Source organism: Danaus plexippus, chromosome Z (genome assembly GCF_018135715.1).
Source record: "Danaus plexippus chromosome Z, MEX_DaPlex, whole genome shotgun sequence".
NCBI classification, from domain to species: domain Eukaryota; kingdom Metazoa; phylum Arthropoda; class Insecta; order Lepidoptera; family Nymphalidae; genus Danaus; species Danaus plexippus.
In genome coordinates, this window is record NC_083559.1 from 11731876 (window position 1) to 11755367 (window position 23492).

Below are 23492 nucleotides of genomic sequence, written 5' to 3' on the forward strand. Positions count from 1 at the left end.
ATAATTACCTATAACTACTATAATCAATAAAAGTACCTACGCTTTTACCTACTCAATACAAAAAAAAAAACGAACATTAATTAGCCAAAACTAACCTATCGGTATCTAAAAATCTATGCGTACTACTTCTACTTCTGCTTCACCTAAAAAGAAATAAAATGGAAATATTATTAATTTGGAATTTGAACGATAATTTATAATATAACAATACCTATTTAATAAAATAACCAGAAAAAATACCTATTTCATAAAATAACTACAAAAGAAATTAAGACACAGTCGCGCTGATAAGCACTGTTTATAATATCGATTATCGTCTGTCAATAAAGTCGAACGCTCTGAACGCGTCAACAGCCTAATATTGAATGAAGCTTGCTTTTTTTTTAGTTTCGACTTGTCTGTTTCTGATAGCCCTATGCGGGTCTGAGGATTGCCATCGCAGGCCCTCAGCTTGGCGGCGAATGTCTGCGCCTCCGCGGGGTCTATGTGACTCGCGAAGTCACAGACTAGCTGCTAGGCCGATTGCTGGTGTTTGCGCGGGTGCCTAATGGGCCTGTGTGAGCCTAGGAACCTGGGGTGCCTTAGGGGCCTGAGGTGCCTTAGGGGCCAATGAAGCTTGCGTTTGCCCCTCATCTTTTTATACCTTACCGTCGCGAGCCGCTTATGTACCTACTAAAGTATAACAAAAAAAGTTACAATCCGATGTACTACAGTTATGTAGGAGTTTAGGTAAAAAATTAAAATATGGTAAAATATTACACATACCATGTATATTTCTTTAAATGTTTACATTACAAACATCGATAAGATACAATGTGGTTACGTATTGCACTAACACTATTCATATTTTACAGTCGGTAATGGTCAATAAAGACAACAGTATAAACACCAAAATGACTATAAATAGAAATGGTATATTTAACAATTGGAAGTAACATTAATTTGGGCAGCCGTTACACTACAACATCACCTTAAAGTACTTTAGCGAAAAGAGTAATATTATTTAATACATATTATATTTCCTTTATATAACTTTTGCCCTAACAGAGATGCTTAAATTACAAATGGTATCAACATTTAATGTAAGCAAGAAAGGAAATTGGGTACAGAAAACTTTGCATTTCTTATATAATTAAACTAAATTATTGAACTTTCTTCTATCAATAATCTTCCGTACTATTTTTAAAGAAAATCAATAAACAAAACATAGAAATGCTTGAGAAGTAATCATTATTTATCTTAAAAACTAAAGCTACTTACAAATCACAGACACATATCTTCAGTAATAGTAAACACTGAGTATAAGTACAACATTTAGATGTTTTAATAAAATTCTCCTCCATACATTTACTTCTTTGCATCCATCTTCATCCTCTCGACGACCACAATAGGGCTTTTATTTATAATTTCGTTCAACTTGTTAACTTTGACCGGTACCCTCTTTTTACAGAGTGGCATCTTTGTTTTAATACAATTTAGTTCTTCATTAGGTTTGTTCCTTTTCGATGGACTTGATTCTCCCTTGCGTTGTCCGCCTCCAGGTAAACTTGTTGATTTACGAGCGAATACCTTGATTTGGGATTTCGTGGTTGGTTTTTTTGCTAATTTCTTACACGTTATGTTAGAATTATCATCATTTTTACGTTTCTTTCCGACTTTGTCCGACTTTCCGACATCGTCTAACTTCATTTTATTTATACTAACTATGGGCATTCTAGAAGTCCCGGAACAATTAGTTCTAGAATGAGCTTTTAATTGTTTCAGTAATGAGAATGTCTTTTCACACTTTTTGCAATAGTAAGGTTTCTCTTTATCTTCAGCAGGGCTAAATGTCATGGTTGTATAACTACTTTCCATTTTCTGATGAAGTTTTTGATGGTGCATCGAATGTGTATGCAGATCTTTACTAAGTGCTGAACAATAAATACATTTTAAAACAACATCGCCCTTCTTGGCGAAGCTTACGATCTCATTAGGGTGGACATGGTCTTTGACTTCTGATTCAATAATACTATTTCTGCACACAAGACATATAATGCTATCATTCGCACTAAGTTTTCTAGCATATTCTAGTGGTGGCACATTCGGTATAGATGCACTCATTAAGAGTAAGGGTTTTGGAGCGTGGTTTATCTTCTGGTGATTAATAATACTCAATCTAGTCCCATTAAATGAACAATAGCCGCAATCATACGATTTAAGGTTGTAATGTTTCAGCATGTGGTTGCGCATCTGTTGGCGTTGCGGTATCACTTGCCCACAAATCGTGCAATTGCGACTGCTAGAGGCGACTGCATCCTTTTCAACTGGTTCGTCAATAACTAATTTCTCTTCATCACTATCTGTGGGAATGGGAACTTGAGGTTGGTGGAAATCCGGGGTAGGGATATCTTCTTCGTAACGAACGACTAGCAAAGATTCGTCGAGTCTGGAATCTTTCTTGGAACCCGTCTGAACTTGGGGTTCTTCGGCCATGCTGAGCCTTTGTACTGTTAGTACGGTACTAACCCAGGCGTCCCTTGCGCTTGGGTCTCGGGGCGCTTCACTGGGCCGAGCTGCAGGGCGAAGAGACAGGTGAGCGCTTCGACAATGGAACTGCGCTTCGTGAAATGTCTGGAAGGTCAGGTAGCATGCGCTGCAGAACCACCTGAAATTGTAGTTATACTATATAAGCATTCAGGTTCGTACAATTTAAGTGGTTAGGACGATATAGTCGTAATCATCAAGGCCTAGAATTATATAGTTGAGCTTTACGATAAGTCACTAATAATACTTCATATTTTTTGATTTATAGACCTATTTTATCATTTTTAAATACAAACCTTATTTTATTTAATTCACTTTCAAGGTGATTTTGCATAAGATCCTCCTCTTTAAACGTAGCCTCACATTTGGGACAACAGTATGAACGATTGACCGGTGCACCGAATGCTCCAAATATCTTATTTAATTCTTCAATAGAAATGTCTGAATTATTGCTTTTTGTTGTATTCTGAGACAATTCCTTTTGATTTGACTGAATTTTGTTAACTTCTGGAGCATTTCGGAAGATTTCAGCTTTCTGTATTAGCAAATTTTCTTTGTACTTGTCAATGAGTGATGTTTGATGTGCCAATAACATATTCACCCAAGTCTCAACTCGGTGATCAATTTCTAAAGCTATCGGTTCTCTATTCTGACAATGCTCTACTTGCATATGCTCACTTAATCCGGCTTTATGGAAAGCTTTATAAGAACAGATACTGCAACCCCACCTAGAATTTATATTAAAATAAATTAAAATTCAAATATCTTTGTTTTGACAAATAATAAACCGTCTAAATCTATCTAAATAAAATAAGGGTATATACACTTACTTCCTATATTTTAATTCTTCATACAAATGCGATTGAATTATTTCAATGTCATCGTCCATTATATTTTCACAGAAAGGACATTTATATTTCAAGCCATTGGGGTCGCAAAATTCACCAAGTTCAAGACAAATATCTTCGAGTTTTTCTTCAATTGGTTCTATAAATTCTTTTTTAACTAAATTCAAATCGACTTGTGAAACCACAGGTTTCGACAGCGGTTCTAAGGGAGGAATATCAATGTTTGGGGGCTCGCACTTCAGTTGAGGCTCAGAAATTTCGTTATTTTGTCTCTGTCTCTGCCACTTCTGAGTACCATCAGGCTCATTGGGTATCGAGCCTTCTCGATAGTAATAATAGAAAATCTCCTCAGGTTTTTCAGGATGCGATTTCGCTTGGTGTTTTGATATGTTCTCTGCGTTTGATGTTCTGAACGTACAAAAAGCACATTTGTATTGCATCTTTGAGTTATGTTCTTTAGCACAATGATCTACCACCTCTGGTTGAAGGAGACTCTTAAAACAACACAACCCACATTGCCATGGTTTTAAATCCATTGTGGGCGCAGCATTTTGAATTGGGTTTGTTATGGAAGTTGTCGTGGCTCCCTCTCTTACAACCATAACTTGTCCACTCTTGTGGGTATCTACTAAATGTTTTTGAACTATTTCGCGTTTATGGTGATAGTATGTGCACAACGAACAAGCATACAACTGAGAATCGTGCATTTTCAGATGAGCGATAATCCTGGATGAAGTCAACGGTTGCGACGTATCGAAAAATTGATGAGGGGGGCAATGTACGCAATGAAACTCGCTACAATCGGCGTGCAATGTTTCCCAATGACACTTCAACATAGACTCGTCAACGGATATGTAAGTACATCCTTTTGCTCCACAAGTCAGTCGCTGTTTTTCTGTCACATATTTAGGGAAACGCGATGCAGCTTCTGGGGGTAGGAGTATAATCGCATTCTCATTCTTGTTCTTATCAGGTGTTCTAGTAACAATAGAACTTGAAGCTAAATTGACCATTTTGTCGAAATGTTTTTCATTCGTCTCCAAATGAGGCACCGGATTAACCGGTGCGGTCTGCGGCACTGGTTGTTGTTGAGCATGCAACTGTAGATGTCTTACCATGTTCAATTTGACTTTCGTATTAAATTCACAGAGTGAACAGAATACTAAATCATCTAATATTGGGTTAATCGGCAGAAGGTCCACGTCTTGAGGTCCGTAACGTCTTGTTTTTTCTGGAACTACCGTTTTTTCTTTGCTTCCTACAGATCTCTTTCGTTTTTTTGGAGCATCAACTTGTTTGACACCAGTTGATAACGTTCCTTCACTATTTTTATTAGCAGTATTAGAATGTTCTAATTTACGATGTTCTTTAAGAAGAGAAGCTGACTTAAATTCACGATGACATTTAGTACATACCAATTTCCGAGGCTTGCCTTCGAGACTATGCACCTCGTAATAATGATTCAAGATATCACTTTTGTTTAATTTCATTGAACAATGAGCACACGAAATAGGATCGGTGACCCCAGCATAGCACCACATCATGTGACGCTTCAACCCAATACCAGTATTGAGAACCATTTTGCATTTGGCACACATAAATAAGTCTTTCAAAGGAACTTTTATCTCTTCTCTAATGGCTGTATTGTTCGATTCAAGGGGGCTTTGAACAGAATTGTCTTCATCGCTATCCAAACAATATACAACCGGTTGAATTTCTACAGTTTTTTCTACATCTAATAATTCAGGTTTCATTGAAGTTTCCTGTTCATTTTTAGAAAGAGCCTCCTTTACTGCCGATATGGGGGTGCTCACTCTGGTTGGGACAAATTCTGGTTGCGCTTTTGTCGGAGTTGCTTCATCATTTGACTCAACAGGTTTAATTTCAGAATCATTATCAAAGCTTAACTCACAATCTTTATATTGTGTATTCGTTTCTTCTGACGAGGCATTAGTTTCAACCTTAAGGCAGGTTTGTCCCAAAAGTTTTTCCAATTCTATGGATCTTTCTGCCTCTTTTACAGGATTGTCTTGAACTTTGCTCATAATAATTTCTTTTGCGGTAACATTCGCTTTAGTTAAATGTGCTAGCGGCAAAACTCTCAAATCAGATAACCCGTCCTGGAAAAAGTTGTAGGAAAATTTAACAATATTTTGAAATGTAGATTAAACATTATAATTACTAAAATTTCCTTTGGCATTATAACAAATACCTTATTGGTTATAATCCGTAAATAGGCTTTAGGTAGTTTTGTCGGATGGTAGGCTGAAGCATGTGCTAATAATTCGGATTCATTGTCAGCTCCGTGAATGCACCAACAACATTGATATAACTTTAAACCATGAATTTTCAAATGTCTGACCAAATCAGCTGGCGCTGTAGCTTTAGCGGAACACATCTGAAATTATAATTAAGGAATTACTAGACCAAAAATTTTTTAAACTCACAAAACTTTAACATACTTCCGGTTTTAATGAAAGAGTATAAAAAACAGAACAATGATGAAAAAAGAATCTTACAAAGCATTTAAAATCAGCGGCTGAGGCGTGACGGATCTGAAGATGTTCACAGAATTTTCCCGGAGTATAAGTTTGAAACATACACTGCCCCTCGGAATCACTTTGACCTGAGAATACAAAAAAAATTAGGGTTCTTTATGAGACGGAGTAACAAACGATTTATTTATTAAGAATTAAGTCGAAGACGTGTTAAATGTAAGCGTACTAAAAGACAATGGTTATGCTTCTTTTATTATGTAAACATACCGTGTGTACATTTTCTTCGCCGTCTAGCCATGACGACTAAATCCTCATGTTATTGAAACAATTAAATAAATATTGATTCAAGCCCTGTGTTTTAACACATACTAGAGTAAAATGCGATGCCCACAATTTTTTTTGAGAAACGTATGCCATTGTAAAAATAAAAACTATATTTTATTTTGAAAAAGCATAAATTGAATATACAGATTCATTTAGTGAAGAAACAAAAACATACCATTGCAAATGTAATGAGGAACCGCAACGTCTCGAGATAGTACGAAATCTTCCTCACAACCAGTTTTAAATGCAGTATGTAAAATTGTAACTGACGTAGGGGCATCGTGTACTCTCTTGAGATGCGCTTCCACAAGTTGACTTGCGGCTGCACGGTAGAAACACTTCCCGCAAATATATTGACAGAATCCATGACTTTTAAATACATGTGTTATCAAATCTATTGCATTTTGATGACAATCGAAATCACAATAAACACAATTTAATGCTTCCTCTCCACCAAGCCGCACGTGCGTCGATGCATGAAGTAATGCGTCTTCAGCACTATCAGATGTAAATGAACAAAATCGTCCTGAACATTTGAAAACATGACCTAACTTGTTTTCCGACATCATGACATCCAAGACAACCCGGTGTTTCTTAGACATCATTTCGGCTTGAACTTCTTCATACTTATACAGTTTCTCGAAAGGCACACTATTATTACTAGTAGTGTGATAAGATGGACTACGTCGTGGACTTCCCACTGGGGATCCCATACTAATAACGTTTTCTATGATAGGTAAAACTGGAGCATTTTTGACTTCCGACAATGCAGAATTATCCTTATTTGAATCTAAGATCAGCTCCGATATTGGACGAACATTAATATATGTTTTGGGTTCTTGGTCCACTACAAGAGGTTCATTTTCAGTAACTACAGCAGGTGCAATACTTGAAGGTTTTTCAGGTGTTTCTTCCAAAATCGGAAAATCGTCAACGTGTTTATCAAGGAAGTGACACAAACAATCTTTAAAGAAATGTGTACCTTGTGGTGTAACTATCACTTTACAAACATAGCAATAGCCATCCCAATTTTCTGAATGTTTCATTTCAACATGTTTTTTAAAAGAAATTAGAAGCGTAGTTCTGTAATGCAGGTTACCATTAATACAACATATGTATTCTTTGGAACCAGTGTTGTTATATTTTATTTTGAAATGAGGACAATCAAATAAATCTAGTGGAAAGTCAGATGAATCTTTGAGCCCCTTGTTGAGTTGGGTTTCAGTATTGGTGTCTATAGCATTCTTTAGTTCTGGTTCTATAACATGTGAACCATCTTTTTCTGGTTCACTTCTACTTGTATCATTAGTACCTGCATCAATTTTTAGAACGGGCAAGTCTTTGTCATCGGAGTCTTTATCATTGCAAATATCATCCATGATATTGTTTTCAAAAGTAATTTTTGACTTAATATTTTCTCTCGTAACTGTATTTTCTATGGAATCATCTCCATTAGTAGTTAATAAGCTTTCATTTAGGTTTTCACTAGACTCTGTGAAAGAATTATTTTCATGTTCTGCAGTTTCAGAAAAACTGTTATTAGAACGGGAACTTCTTAGCACTCGAGAAGACTCTTTATCTTTTTGTATATTTTCATTTTCTTTCCCCAATACTCTGAAAAGACTATTAATATATGGTCGAGTCAAAGAAGCTAAATTAATATTATAAACTGGAGTTGGTTCGTCATTGTGTCTCAAAATTACATGTGTCTTAAGATTTTCTATAGATATTTGAGTATAATTACATTTTCCACAAATATAACCAAGTAACTGGCCTTTTGCCTCTGTAGGAGGCGGGGGGATATCTAAAATAAATAAACTGCTATTGTTATTACTACCTTCTGAACAAAGTTGCTTATATTCACCAGTATGCACGCTTACGACATGCCAAAAGAATGATTCAATTAAGGGCTTATTTCTAGAAAATTCCTTAAAACAAAATCTGCACACATACTTTTTTGGAGTTATTTTACTAATAGCTTGAATATTGACTTCTTCTGCTTCTGTTATCGCTGACTTTGCGACAGCTGGACTCATTCTTGAACATGGAATTTCTGAGCGGGGATGATGCTTTTTATAATGATTTACTATTTCTTCACCACTATAGACGCAAAGACGACAATCATAAGTAGTGTCTTTCTTTCGGAAGCAATACATTTTATCAATGTAACAATTCAAGTCAGGTATCGTAACGTCAACTTTTGGTACTACGGATTCTTTTTCGGCAATATTTTCATTTTGTTTCTGATTAATTACCCTCTTTCTACATTTGGACTTTATAATTCCAGATTTCCATCCTTTACGACGTCTGCGTTTAGTTTTCTTAATTTCCGTTAAAAGTTCATTGCTACCGAATGTTTTCGATGAACCAAGGGATTCGAAATCTGATCCCGAACTGTCGTTTTTATCACTACGGTTACTTGTCCCTTTTATAGAGTCTGTCTCAAAATCATACGGATCACTATTATTTTCTGTAGTTTTAACTTTAGAAGTTTGTACCGATTTGCTTTTTATTTCGTTTTCTAAATTTTTTTTGCCTTTAGCTTTTTTTCCTTTTTCTATAGATGAAGCGTCTTCTCCACACGCCATAATATCTTTAAACTTTTTTAGAACTACTATCGGTTCAGGTTCAACATGAGCTATACTTTCTTGATTTTTGTTGCGTTTTTCATCAACCAATTTTGCAATACGGCACATTCTTATTCCAGTCGAATTAAGCACGTCATCTCTTATGAACATTTCTCTTATATCCTCTTGTAATTTTTTCAATTCTCTACATGGCTTTTTTACGGGAGGGTTCCCAACCTTTAATTCTGCGGCGTCTGATCGAGCTAAACGACTATTTTTTTTACACCTTTTCTTTATAAAAGTTTTCTTTTTGCGCTTTTTAGGAACTGAAACTTTTTTAATGACAGTTTTAACATTATTTGCGACCGTATCTGGTCCTTCATTTTCCTTACTTGCGGATTCTATTTTTGAGACCCTTTCACAGTCTTCCATATTTATTTCTAATGGACTAAGTATTTCTTTTTGTAGATTCAAATTATTCGATTCTGAAACCGCTTCACCTACATTGTCATTGGATGAAGTTTTATCTTTCGAATTCACAATATTTGTATTTTGTAGAGTCTTCGACTGAGATTCAGGATCTGTACCCTTATTTTGGCTTTCGTCTTTATTCTTTGTTTCTGAATCATTGATGATCTCTTCATCGTCAGACACAAGTTCACTTAGCTTCTCTAATTTCTTTTTAATTTTTTCGCACTCACTGGATTGATCTCCTAACAAACCAAGAAGTTCTCTAATCTTTGACTTATCCTGTAAGATTGATAAAAGCTTACCAATTGACTCTATTTGCGTTTTGTTTGTAGAAGATAAACTGAATTCCGTCATATTCGCTTTCGTTCTCAAGTTATGGTCAGTGGAAGATATATCAGAATCCATCATTTCTATTGTGGGTTTGTTAGTCATTTCGAGACAATTTCCGTCCGACTTGGTCTCTTTAATGTCACTATTTTCAATAGTACTATCAGGTGTCGTCATATAACCATGACCAGTAAGTTTTTTACGGACTTCGATGTTATTAGCCGGGCTTTTCTCTGGACGATTATATGTGGTGGACCCAATAGCCTCATTATTTAATTCCACATTTTTTATAATTTCCGTAGGAGGATTTATGTTTTCATCCCGTTCTTTACTTAAAATATGATGTGAATTACATTCTTCATTAGTATTACCAACATCTAAGTTACTCTCTTGTTGGTCTTCTTGATTGTAACTGATTCCTTTTTCATCGTTTATTATAACCAAACTGGTATCGACCATGTTTGCATTATGTGCAACTGCATCACGAGTCGTGACCATTTCATCGGAAATTTGTACATTTTTAAGTATATTTAATTTGTTTTTATTGTAACATGGTTTTGAAACGTTGTCCAACATATTTTCGAAACTCACATCTTTAGAAAAATCAGTATTATTAAACTCTAAAGTCTTATGTGACTCTAAATCGTCATCTAAATCCGCAATCAAGTCATTTATATTATCTATTACAGGATCTGATATAACATTGTCAGAAAAAATATCGATATCATCCACTCCCAAACTAGAATTTGTAAATTCATTTTTCGTTTTTTCACAATGATTGGCAGCACCTAATTGTGATTTAGTACTGTCTACATTTGGTTTTTCAGTTATGGCCGCATTCAATTTATTATTTTCTGTAGAATTATTTTTCTTAATAGATTTAATGGCATCATTATCGTCGGAATCAGATTCAATTACAAAAGATTTCTTTTGTCTTCTTGTTTTTTGGATGGGTGATATTTCAGTAAAGGTTTTTTCTGCAGAAACATTTTTTGTGGCAGACCTAGTTACTCTTCTTTCATGAGCAAAAGAAGTTTCAGGTACAATAACATTTTTATCTTCTTTCAAATGCTGTCTATTATTGAGCTGTTTTTCACTGTCGGATTCAATATCTGTTTGTTTTATTACAGCTGGAATTTCATAATCACCTTCTACCCTCTCCTGTTCACCTGATAACAATTTTATATCTTTTGCAAGAGTTTGACTCGATAAATCAATTAGGGATTTGTTTTTCATTTCACCCCCCTTTGCAGCTTTTTGGCAATCACTATCCGCGTTGTCTTGTATTTCATTCCCTTGAGAGCTATCACTAGTAACTGTCTCTGTCATTTCGTTATTTCGCTTTATCTTTGGTATTTTGTAATTTTTCACACCGTATCCAGATCCTAAAATAGTACCTTTAGTAATGTTATCATTTGTGTAAACTATGCCACAATTTTTAGAATCTCGTGAATCATTTTTCTTGTCTTTAAACTTATTTTTTATCTCGTTAGACTCACGGCACATTCTTGGGTCTCTATTATTTTTTCTTGGTGAATATTTTACACAAGCATTGAGAGATTTTTTTCCTGATTCCAATATTTCTCTTTTATTGGCCGACTTATAACTTGGTAAGAATGACGTAGCTCTGCCAGGTTCCTCACTTTTCTTAAAATAACTTGAGGCTTTAGAGTCTGATTTTAATTTGAACGATTTTAAGGATTCTTTTATGTCTTTAAAATCACTTGCGCCCCCTTTTATTTCTCTTCCAACACTACTTGATCTTTGGAAAGACTTTCTCATGGCTTCACTTTTTGTTATGCTCAAAGATTGTTTTGAAACGTTGAAACCTCGACTCTCATTGGGGTAGCTTGAAATCGATCTTCCAACACTTGAAGCGCGTTGCCTACGAGCGTCAAATTTTGGTTTATCACCTGTTTTTGTTTCAAATGACGAATTTTTGGAATTCTTATCGATTGAAAGTGAGTTACCAGAGTAATAATGAACGCCAACTTTTTTATCTTTTGAAGGTACAGCTCCTACAGTCTGAGGTAACTGAGATAAAGATGGTGACAAATCCCTTGTATTTTTGCTATTTGACCTTTCGACATAATGGCCACGTCGATTTCTTTTATCATAACTATTCGATTCATTTTGATGACGATGATCATAATTTGCAGAACCCCCACGATGTCTTGTGAAAAAACGTTCTCCTTCTAGTTCCCTGTTATATTGCCAACAGTCAATTTCTCGACGGGACAATGGCTCCCGAAAATTACTTTCATTTTGTTCGTAAAATTTATTTCTATCATGTCTTCCCGCATTCTGCCTATACGGATCTAAACGGTTAAACCTATTACATTGATCCAACTCATGAGAAATGGAAATAAATTTTGAGTCATAATTATTATATCGTTCCCTGCCTTGATCCCGCGCATGATAATTATCATAATCTGAATTCCTATTTTGTCTTCGATCCTGGGATTTATTGAATTTTTGTGCGAAGGCGACTTGAGTGTACTCAGATCCTCCAAAATTATGGGAAGATGTCATCGAAGGCTCTGGTCTACCAAATGGATGGGTCGGCGTAGGTGGACAGTCATAACTACTAAAAGAAGTAATTGTCGCTGAAGGGCAATCTATCCTTCTAAATGAATGTCTAGCTGGCACTTGCGAGTCGTCTCTTATATATGGATCCCTTGAATCAACATTGTAGCTATCATATGTTGCCATATATTCGTTATCCCGCGCATTAGATGGTTTTCTCAAGTTTCCAACCTCTTCCCAATTTTGCATGGTGTTTGAATTGTTTATTGAATTATGTTGATTGTCCCAAGCAGGTAATTTATTAGAGGTATTTCTTGGTATATCAATATCTTTCCAAAATGGAACGTTATTGTCATTGGACCATCGCGACTTTCGTGATTTTTCATTATAAACCTGAGACTCAAAACTTTGATATATTGTAGTGTAAACTTGTTTATGATTGAGAATATCATCATTGTCCAATGTTTTTCTGGATGGAGTATCATAAGGCATTGAATTATTTAGGTTATTTGGAGGCATACTTCCTCCGATATTTTGTATTCTACTCGGTGTCAAATTTGGCGCCAAGCTGGGCGACAAAGTCACAGCGGTTCTATTTGGAGGCAAATTACCAATTATGTTAGGAGTAGAACCGGGCATGTTAATTGGCATGATTTGATTGAAATTAGGGGTGAAATTTTCGTTTATTGAGTTTATTGGGTTTAAAGGGTGGTTTGAAGATAAAACAGAAACTCCTTTTACTTGATGATTCATGATAGTAACATCTCTGTTCATTCGAGGGTCTGTCAAGTTTGATATTTGCAGCTCATTATTGAATGACATGCCTTCTTTAGTGAAAACATTTGTATTTTCGGGGAGAATTGGTGTAGGTGTTATAATGTTACCTACGTCTTGTGGCAAAATCTTTCTCATGTCTATATCTTTTTCTGAAGTTACGACCGGCATTTCAACTGGGTCAATAGGTATTATTATAGGTGGTTTAAGACCCGTATCTGCAAAATCCTCATGATCAGGTGATTTTGGTGCTAAATTTCCATAAACGTCGTCGACTGACAAATTGGATTTATCTTCAGTATCGGAAAAAGATTCAAACGGTACATTAGACAAAAAAAACCGTTCGCATTCCTTTTCGGTGAGTTTCAGACTTTGTTTCCTCAAACTTTCTTCTTTGGAACCATTCTCTGAATCACAATTAGGTACCGATTTGTTAGTTGCTTTAGACTTATATTTTTCAATGGATATCCTCTTCTTATATCCTATTTCTTCAGCATTAGCTACTTTTGTTACTTTTGGCTGAAAAAGAGGCGCTTCGACATCTGAGCTAAGAACATTAGATGTTTCACTTAATATTTCATTTTTCAAAGCTTGCAAAATATCAATTTCTGATACTTCAATTTTATCAGAGTTCGATTGACTTTTTTGAGAATTTAATAAAGGAATTTCTACATCCTGTTTGCTAGATAAAGCTTTAAAACTGTTAGGGTCATCATGGGTAATTTCTGAGGAAGTTTGATTCTCTTCCGATGACGTATGATCCTTTTCTTCAACTCCTTTACCTTGCACATCTTCAGACGAAGGTTTATTGGAGTCAATTCTGGTGCTATCATTTGAAATTGGATGAATACCCTGTGAATTGTGAGAAGCATCTTGTTTCGATTTATCATTTATTTCAGTTTGAGATGTGTCATTTCTAATCCCTTGCGTTTCGGATGTGGTTACTTCGGAAGTTGGTTTTTGCAAAACGTTTGTTTTTATAACATCATGTTGATCATTAGTATTACAAGCTTTTTCAGATTCAAGTGTTTTATTTTGCTTGTCTACATTTTCAAATAATTCAAAATCAGAGATATCAAGATTAGAGTTAATTTTGTTGTCTTCAATTGGTAGACTCTCTTTTTGTTTCTCTGGATTAATTACCAAACAAATTTGTATTTTACAAGGCTTTGTCATATCCAATTTTTCAGATTTTACAAATTTATTAGATTTATCTTTATTCATTACAACTAAACTACCATAAATACTTTCAATCGTCTCACTTTCACTATCTGAAAGTTCACCTTCTTCTACTTCTTCAGATTTCTTGTTTTTTCCATCCTTATTTTTATAAGATTTTAGTATAATATCTGATATATCATCTTTTGAACCAGTTTCTTTTAGTTCTCCCAATATTTGAGTTCTTAACCCGCGCAGGGTTTCAATGTCAACATCGTTATCATTACAATTAATAATCCTAGCTACAATATCCTTTGTATTAAGTGAATGAAGACTATCTTCAGGAACTTGAAGAGTAATATTAAGATCTTTTAATTTCTTGACATTTACATCTTCTTCTAAAGATTTCTTCCGTTCTTTTTTATTGTAAGAAGGTGAGACTACTCGGGGTGGATTTTTAGGTGATCTTCTTACAAACAATGATTGTTCTTCTGAGTAATCTCTTGTATAAGATTTAGGATTGCGGTCCGGTGACAACAGCGGGTGAGAGTAATCCTTTGTAGTATTTTTAGGTGAAAAATCCTTTTTACATCCTGGAGATATGCTTCGTATTGATGAAGATATGTTAGGTCTTCGCTGAAATAGGGCAGGTTCTTTACTTCCTGGAACACATGATTCTTCAACATCATTTGCCCTTGCAATTTCCGGTAGTGTGTCATTACCATTGGTATGAAATTTGGATGCCACTGTCTTGAGTTTGTTCCTCACTACATTAAAATTTGCATTTCTCGATTCGGAGGTTGTACTTTTATCCTGTCCAGGTGACTTCCCCTATAACAAAAAAATCTCTGGTGAGTGTTAAAAATTGCTGATAAAATGCGTACAGAAACATCTATTACGAACCTGCTCTACTTTTGCATACAAATTGACTAAAACTTGTTCACACTTAAGCAAATTATCCATTTTCATCCTGTAAATAAAATATTTCTTAATTTAATATTTTCCTTAAACGCTTATTTTTATGCAAAACACTGTTTTGAAATGTATGCTAACGAATAGTTTAAGTAATGCTATATCAGTAATTTTCTCTTTTAATCCATATATTGGTCAAAATGCTAAAATAAGACAATTATTTGACTGCAAAAACTAAATATAAATCAATAATTCTTGTAATAAACATAAGGATTTTTATTCCATCGTAACATTACATCTTTATCGTTCCTCCAAACTGCAGTGGTAGAAAAATTTATGTTGTTGTAACTGTTTTGTTTCCGTAAGAACAGCGATCGTTAGGAGAAAGAAAAAGGGGATTATTACATCTTATTGATTTATTTTGAATTAAAAGTTGTTCATTTAACTAATCAAACGCTAAATATGCTCTAATACAAAGAAAACGAACTAAAAATGACGTAGAATTGTTTTAAAATACAAAATATTTTTTATAATAATATTCAATTAATTTTTGGCTGTATAATTATTATAGTATGAGAAACCTTATAACCTCATGGCAACCTCCTGTGATTTTTAATAATTATACCCTTAGATTTATAACCTAACGATTTTCTTTTTTTTTGCTATATCAAAGCATAAAAATTTGTTACATTTGGAATTCATAAAAATATGAATTGTATTTGGCTGTTAACCATCAATGTAAAATAACGTTACCATAAAACGTTAGTGTCATAAATGGCAAGAATATAATTATTTTAAACTATCAAACTTTTTTTAGCAACCTACCAAGCAAAAAGTAAATACTATAGTTATGGAGAATGTCAACGTCACGTACTGTTTCTTTTTTATTGTCACTCCAATTATCATTTTAAAATGCGTGTTATATATCATTAACCCTAATTAAACACGCTTTATGTTTCCTTAAACCAAAATTTAAATTTTAAACGGCCGCTCTTAATTATGGTTTACAGTTTTTGTACTCAAATGAACTTGAAATGTCGCCCATATATTTCTGATTATTTTCAATATTAAAATCTTATTTCCACTGATAACAGTGGTACCATAAGGTACTTCTTCTCTCCTCATCATTTAAATTTAATCTTTCATTAGAAAAAAAATTAAAGAAAAGAACTTTTGTATTGACCGAAACAAGTCACAAAGAGTCCTATTCCATTGAATGGGTGGGTAAAAATCGTACGAAGATAACTATTCCAAAAATAACAATTAATCTCTTCACTAAAAACTTTCAATTACATTTAATAATATTATTCTTGAATATATCTTTAATTATTAATAATAATTTAATTGTCGATTATACCTTAAACTATTATTAAATAATTTTTCTGTTGCGATTCACCTCACATTCTAATGGAAATGTACCCTTAAAGATGTAAAAAACACTAAAATATTTTATTGTGCACCTTTTCCTTTTATCCATCAGAAGATCCCTCAGGGATCTTATTTTATCCAATTGAGCCTGTCGTGGATTTGTGGGAGAATGCGTTTTTTCCAGTCTTTTGATCATACTTTCCAAGAATGGAATGTATTTTTTCATCTCCTGGAACTTGCGATCGTAATTGAACTCCATATTTCTGGCTGAAATGTATAGTTACTTTAATATACAATAACGAATTGGTATCATAGCTAAAGAAGTTTTAAACCCTAAAGTCAATAATTGCTTGTTAATGAATTAACAAGGCATATTAGTGATTGCAACCACAATCATTGTGTGTGAAAAAATTATTGTAATTATCAATAGTTTAACAGAAACTTTTCCTAAACCTGAAAAAATTATATTTTTTCTATATAGGAATCACTGCATATTGAGTTTTTTGCGAATATTATGGCAAAAAATTACAATTCGAAGGCAGCAAATTATTCACTGTCTTGCACATATCCGAGGATTATCGCATCCGGTCACCATCAGGTGAAGTAGTCGCTGACTGTCCCATTTCGTCATAAAGCGAAACAAAGTCATATCCACTTTGTTATACAGTATCTTTGTTAAGTTTGTAAAAATATTTGCTTTGGTTTCAGGAAATAGATTTTATTTTAAAGGCGTTGATCGATTTTTGTTATAATAAAAAACAATAGTAAAAGATAGACTCGAATAATACTTAAGTTTTCACTTTTGTTTTTCAGATCAACTACTTAATAGAATTTCTGGATGAGGTGTGGAATATTCTACATCATAAAACATAGGTTTCCTAAGACGCAATGTGATTAGGTTTTATTCAATTACATTCATCATGTTACATAAAATAAAACTAAGACACATTTTTCATGCACGAATATTAACGAAACATTAAAATAGTTATTGTAAGATCCATAAAGTATAGAAAATGTATTGAAAAGTCTCAAAAATGTTCAAAGTGTAAGCGGTACAGTATTTTCCCCAGGACTACTGCAGTGCCACAAGATATACCTATATATTTCAATCATATTCAATCGAAAAGGTCTTCGTTAATGTTGATAGTATATTTATAAATTTAATGTATTCATCCAAAAACTAACTTCTTTTTCACTCCTAACGGCTCGTAAATCAAATCGAATACGTTTTAAATTTTAACTTATCAATAATAACGATCAAAAGAATTGTCATTTCAATAAATTAATCAAATTTAGAATAATAGATTATGTTAAAAGTGATAGATAAATATACATTATATCAACTCCTTTATTCATTACGCTTTTTAGATGGATCCCAAAAACGAATAAGAAATGTAAAATATCATTTATCTAGATATTCATAAAATTCATAATCCTACATCACATTTACAAATTTAAAATAAAATCACTTTGTATTATTATTTATAATATACTAAAACGCAACAAAAGAATATTTAATATTGCAAGAATATTTTTCATATCCAATGCAACCCAGCGACGTCGTAGAACCGATCTCGGGTATCTTCGTACGTATTCGTAATACGCATTCGACTCAGACCAATATGGAGTGCGCTGTATAAAGCAATATTGAATTTTCACTAACCTTACTTTTAAAAGGATTTGATTTTCATATAAAATAGAATGAAATATAACCGTAGACAGAATTTATGGGTCAAAAATATTCTTTAGAACACTTGTCACGTCACTACAATAAGTTTGAATTAGACACTTAGAAATTACGTATAACAAACAGCTTGGTGCATTCTTTAAGATTTCTTTCGAAAAAATAAAATTTCGGCACTATCATCACTATAAATGTCACAAAAGATATTAATAACATTAGCACCTTGTTAGTAATTAATATATGTTTATTTTTTGTTTAATTTGCAGACAAAGCAAGACACGACGTGGACGCGCCAGTGCCGTCACTCGTCCCCTCAGTTTCACGGCACGAATCAAAATGAACGACAAAATGGCGTCGCCTTGTTAATCCCTATTCCCAGAACAGCTCGCCGGCCTGCGCGATCACTGACCGCTCCCAGCGAGTTGCGCATAGAGTAACTTTTAGAATAATTTTAAAGTTATTGTTTTTTAACTTGACTCGCGATTACATTGTATGATGTGGATTTTAAGCGAACCCTAAATTAAGCTGACAACGAGACAGAAAGCTTTATTATTTAACAATAAATTTATACACTTAAACTTTCCTTTCATTTATTAAAAGATAAGATATAAAACTTAATAATCAAAACTGATTCACAACATCTACCAACGTTATACATCTATTATATTTAAATACTTATGACATACCTTTTACTCCAAAGCATTCTAATATGGTTTTAAAAGTTATGCAACACTGCTCGCTTGACTCTTGAGCTCCTTATAAAAACGAACAAGTATTTATTGAATGCTATTCATTCATACAAGTAAACACCACTATCGTAAATAACCGTTGTTTACATGTCTCAGTTTACGAATTTATTGTTTCTATATTTATTCTGTATCCATGGAATATCATATTCATAGCCGAAGCAATTGGTAGAATTATTTCACTTGCAATCAAATAGATATAGGTTACATTTATACGAAGGCCCGGAGGTGATACAGACTAACTTATCGTGCACTATTAATGGCGGACACCATTGCATGCCTAAAAACTTTCATAACGTTAGAGACCCGTTCATAAGCGTTGAATTGAATTTACACTAACCTGTTCAAGCTAAGCAAAAACAAAAAACTTCTTAATTTTAGACACAGATAGGAAACCCACGGTTACAACATTTATATTTTCTTCCTTAAGGAATGTACGCAGTACAGCACCTATCCTTTGTTCACTCTTCGGGAACCGACGATACTGACATATTGTTCGTATATATGAGTGGAATGTAGTGGTCGATGTTAGCAAAGTGCACCCACGCGCCACGCCCCACCGCCAAGCGTCGAGTATTATACAACTTCATTCGACGGCTGAACGCCAGTGAAGTTACGCGAGTGTATTTTTAAACACGTAAGAGATAAATAATTGTAATTTGTTACCATGGTTTGGTCTCAGTGCTCTTAAATCACTATTCAATGTTAATGATTTAGCGACCGATATCTTCGTCTGTCTTGAATAACGTTGTTTTACACGCCATAATCAAGGAACCTTCAATCATTTTTAGTTTTTTAAAATGTCTTTTGTTTTCAACTTTATACGTACCAGATACAAGGCAGCTTTTACCGTACCGTGAAGTGAAATAAAGATAGATTGTGATTATGACTGTCTTGATCAATAATCTTCTTATATCCTCACTTATCTTGTGTGTGTGTAAAAATTAATATTTTTAATTGTTACTTTACAATTCATATACTACTAAACAGAAATTGTCAAATTCATAAAAAGTTATTTTTAATTTCGTCTAACCATGCCTTGGCCACATCGATGAAAAAGTATAATATTAATATTATGACGTCCGCGTGAGTCACAATTTAGTCAAAAGGGAACTGTGTCTGAGTTGTGCTATAGAATAATATATGTATTACTGGTTTGAACGTGACAAGTTTATCTTAAATATTTAGGACTAAAATCGGTTTTTAATTGTGATCTGAATAATATAAACGTGAAATATTTGTAGTAATATTTGTTCTTAGCGTTCCTATATGTGCATTGTAAATAAATCATTTTTAATGATTAATGATTAGCACAGCGATTATACTTTTTACTTGCTTGCGTCCTTTACTGCATTAAGGTAAAGTTGGTTTATTTATCTAACGCTTACACCTTGTATTGTTAGCAAAAATTAATACCTTTTATCTTGTGATAGTAAGTAGTTGTTTTTAACAAATTTATTAATAGCAAATTCAACTTATAGACTTAGTGCCTTAAAGAAAAAATATCAACTGTCTCTTTCTTACACAGCTGTATTTATTCACTAGCCTTAGAATTCCCGCGAACACACTTAATAGCTAACACTTATTTATAATTAATATTTATTCATATATACGCATAGATTTATTTTATTTAAAAAAAAAATAGTTTTTAATAAAAAAATATTCCGCTAAATGAATTTTAGTTTCATTTAATTCCAAAAACGATTGATTAGTTATAAATTACTTATATCGTTATAAATATAAATAAAATACTGTAATGTTCAAAATAAATGTTAATGGTCTGAGTAAATCAATTGCAAGTTTTATTATTTAACAAAAAACAAATTAGAGATTTTAATTTATGGCAAGAAAAAAATTGATAAAATAATATTTTGTTTTTAAAGCGGTGCGAATTTTCTAACTTTAAATTTATAATTTGATGCATTTTAGATCTTGTTTCAAAATATTCCTCAAGAAGATCCAGGGCTTTAAAATCGTTGTAAATAATATAACTATGATGTAATACAAAATAAAGGAATTCCTGATTTGATTATTATAATAAGTACAGCGTACATTCATTTGAAAGATTAAAAGATTTACAAATTATAACTGTTTTACTTTATTAAAATCAGGACCTACCTATAGTAAAAAATATAATTACATTATAAGTACGTTAGTCACCAATAATATCCTTTTTAACATTTAGTACGTTCAATAAATGTTCTAAGTTATAATAAAAAAACCTAGCCTTGCGAAATCATTTGACCTTTATTTTATTCAAATTTTTTAAATGTTATATTTCAGTGTAATGTCTCAGCATTACTTTATTTCTCCGTACCGACTTCCGGCTAAAGACTCAAAAAACACGGAGTAAAATAAGTATCACAGACTTATCTTATGTTATATTCTGAAACTTAATCTATCTCATTATTTAAGGGATAGTTTGATTATGGTTGTTAATTATAAATAACTAACATCAAGAAACTAAGTTTATTAGTGCGGAAATGTCATAAAACGGTATGCGATATTGCTTACATTGCCTTCAAAGTAACATATGCTACAACGCTAATAATGCAATAACATAAAATTTTTAATTAATTTACGTATATTATATATAAAGATGTGTACTAGATAGATAAATTAGACACAAGGAATTGATTTTTTTACAATCTTATCTAACTATGTCACACAAGATTCATACAGTTACTCGTATGACAGAAATGTTTCACGATTATCGATTGTAGTATAATTATTTTTAAGTTTTAGGTAGTTTAGTGTTATTCTTCAAAGTCATAATTATATAATTCTAAATGTTATTACATTAAGGTCAGTTGAGTCTTTAAGTAATCAATTCTATTTTTTTGTGGGTAAAACAACGTTTTTAATATAGATTATAGAACGGTAGTAGTCATAAGTGAAGTTGAGTTTATCTCAATATGTTCCCTGACGGTTTTATTCCCTCGCGTAAGTTATTGTTTAGTTTTATATTTCCGGTCACCTATGAATATCATTGCAAATCATGTCGTTTGATTACATTTATAACAGAGTATAAACAAGACTATCACCGCCATCTGTCAATGTGTAATCGCATTTATTAGTAATCTAACGGACTGTCCCTAATTATGAAATTAAATACTTCACCACAGATGTAGCTTTCTATATTTTGTATTTATTATATTTAAAACGATTTAACTATTTTATTTATTATTATTTATTGATCACAGAAAATGGGCATTTACTAATAGTGATAATACCCCATTAATTCATAAAAACAGTAAAGTCGATTCACTTATTTACATACTAACAATATGAAATTGTATTGTTATGAATTAATGATAAACATAAATTAGTAGCAAATTGTAATAAGGATTAACATAAAAGGAATATTTAATTGGATTAAAGTTTATATTTACTTCTAGATAAGAGATTGTTTTACAAGTTTAACTTAAAATATGAAGTGTCTTGAACACAATTTATAACGTTTGTGTAATTATTAAAATGTATTACACTTCTTAAATTATGACTGAGTTGTAGGTTTATTTGTTAGCATTTTTTTATATAATATCAATAATAATTTAAAAAAATTTACATAAATATTGTTATAGTAGTGAATATTGTTATACTTAATCGTATGGACATTTTATTTTATATATGAAAATTTTAAAATAGGAAGATAAGGATGTTTGGAAGGTTAGGTCTACCCGAAGAAGCTCTTGATGAATTTTATTTCGTTTCGTACTTGTTACTGTGATAACGGTAAGTAAAGGTCTTATTAGGTAAGTTTGACTAGTACTTATTTGGGTCAAAAGTTTTATTTAAATTGTATTCATATATTTTCAGTACCTTGATGCAAACAGTACTTAGAATATATGAAAGTTTATATCTTGATAAAATATCAAAAAGGTTATAACATAAAATATATCTAAATATAAATAATTGGAATTTAAATTATATCAAAGGTAGACTTAATTTAACATAGGAGTCCTAACTAGCCTTATATGTCCAAAGTTATAACTTATCTGTATTTATCAATGAATTAAATGTGACAATAAACATTTAAATGTAAAGGTGTAAAAGTACACATATTTATATGAACAACCAAAACATAATTTAAAAAATTAATGCTGGCTTAAAATTACCAAAAAATATTTTAAAGTCTCTATGATTTATTATTATTAAACATATCTTTAGTTTAGTAAAATTGGATTTATGATTACTTATATTTTGTCTATCCAGCTAAATGTGTGTTTGCTATCAGATTGTCTGTGTAAATATCATTAATTAAACATCTGTTGGTCTTGCTTAACTACAACATACAATTTATTATAATTGATTGATTCCATCTACAGAAATTCTACGGTTATTGAATATCACAATAATATTAAAGTCAGAAGTCTAGTAATAACAGAGGGTTTAGTTTGTTATATATTTGTCTTGATTGCCTTTAAAGCATGTTGATTTTGATAAATTAAAGATAAACTTGAGAAAGATGCTTTAGTGCATGGCACTCAAGATGTAAAGTTTGAAACACCAGCTATGTTTCAGTGGCTTCAAAATAGCTGAATTTCTAACCAAATAAAGCGTTAATAGTTATTGGCAGCTTGCATTTTACTATTTAATTATTAAATTATTTACATAGGGTGCAGACGACCTGTAAACCAATCCCTTGTTTAGATTAAAATATTACTGCACCATCTTGTTTCTTTTGCAAAAAATATAACACCTAATATGTATATATAAGATAGTCAAAACTCATCCAAATTAATATTACAAAAATTTGTCCT

At 32.5% G+C, this 23492-nt stretch overlaps 1 protein-coding gene across 5 annotated transcripts; it reads right to left on the bottom strand.

The window, feature by feature from the left end:
- Positions 1-753: 753 nt before the first annotated feature.
- LOC116778173 (uncharacterized) lies at positions 754-19255 on the bottom strand. 5 transcript variants are annotated; one of them, XM_032672092.2, is made up of 10 exons: positions 19070-19255; positions 18670-18738; positions 16392-16566; positions 14923-14989; positions 6372-14850; positions 5894-6000; positions 5587-5772; positions 3357-5494; positions 2823-3254; positions 754-2647 (listed from the first exon to the last, which is right to left on the bottom strand). In XM_032672092.2, the coding sequence occupies exons 3-10, from the start codon at positions 16556-16558 to the stop codon at positions 1348-1350; spliced, it is 12876 nt and encodes a 4291-aa protein (XP_032527983.2). In that variant the 5' UTR covers positions 16559-16566; positions 18670-18738; positions 19070-19255; the 3' UTR covers positions 754-1347. The 5 variants fall into 5 exon arrangements, with proteins under 5 accessions (XP_032527983.2, XP_061382443.1, XP_032527984.2 ...); XM_061526459.1 differs by lacking the exon at positions 18670-18738 and having other exon boundaries at positions 6372-7810; positions 8150-14850; positions 19070-19254; XM_032672093.2 differs by lacking the exon at positions 18670-18738.
- Between the last annotated feature and the right edge of the window lie 4237 nt (positions 19256-23492).

What these genes read in the sequence shown, in the direction of transcription:
- LOC116778173 (XM_032672093.2), bottom strand. Translation starts at nt 16,558, where the DNA reads ATGGAGTTCAATTACGATCGCAAGTTCCAGGAGATGAAAAAATACATT. An exon ending in TGTATGCAAAAGTAGAGCAG is followed by an intron (nt 14,851 to 14,922) that starts GTTCGTAATAGA and finishes TTTTTGTTATAG; the next exon opens with GGGAAGTCACCTGGACAGGA. An exon ending in GAAGAATTAAAATATAGGAA is followed by an intron (nt 3,255 to 3,356) that starts GTAAGTGTATAT and finishes TATAAATTCTAG; the next exon opens with GTGGGGTTGCAGTATCTGTT.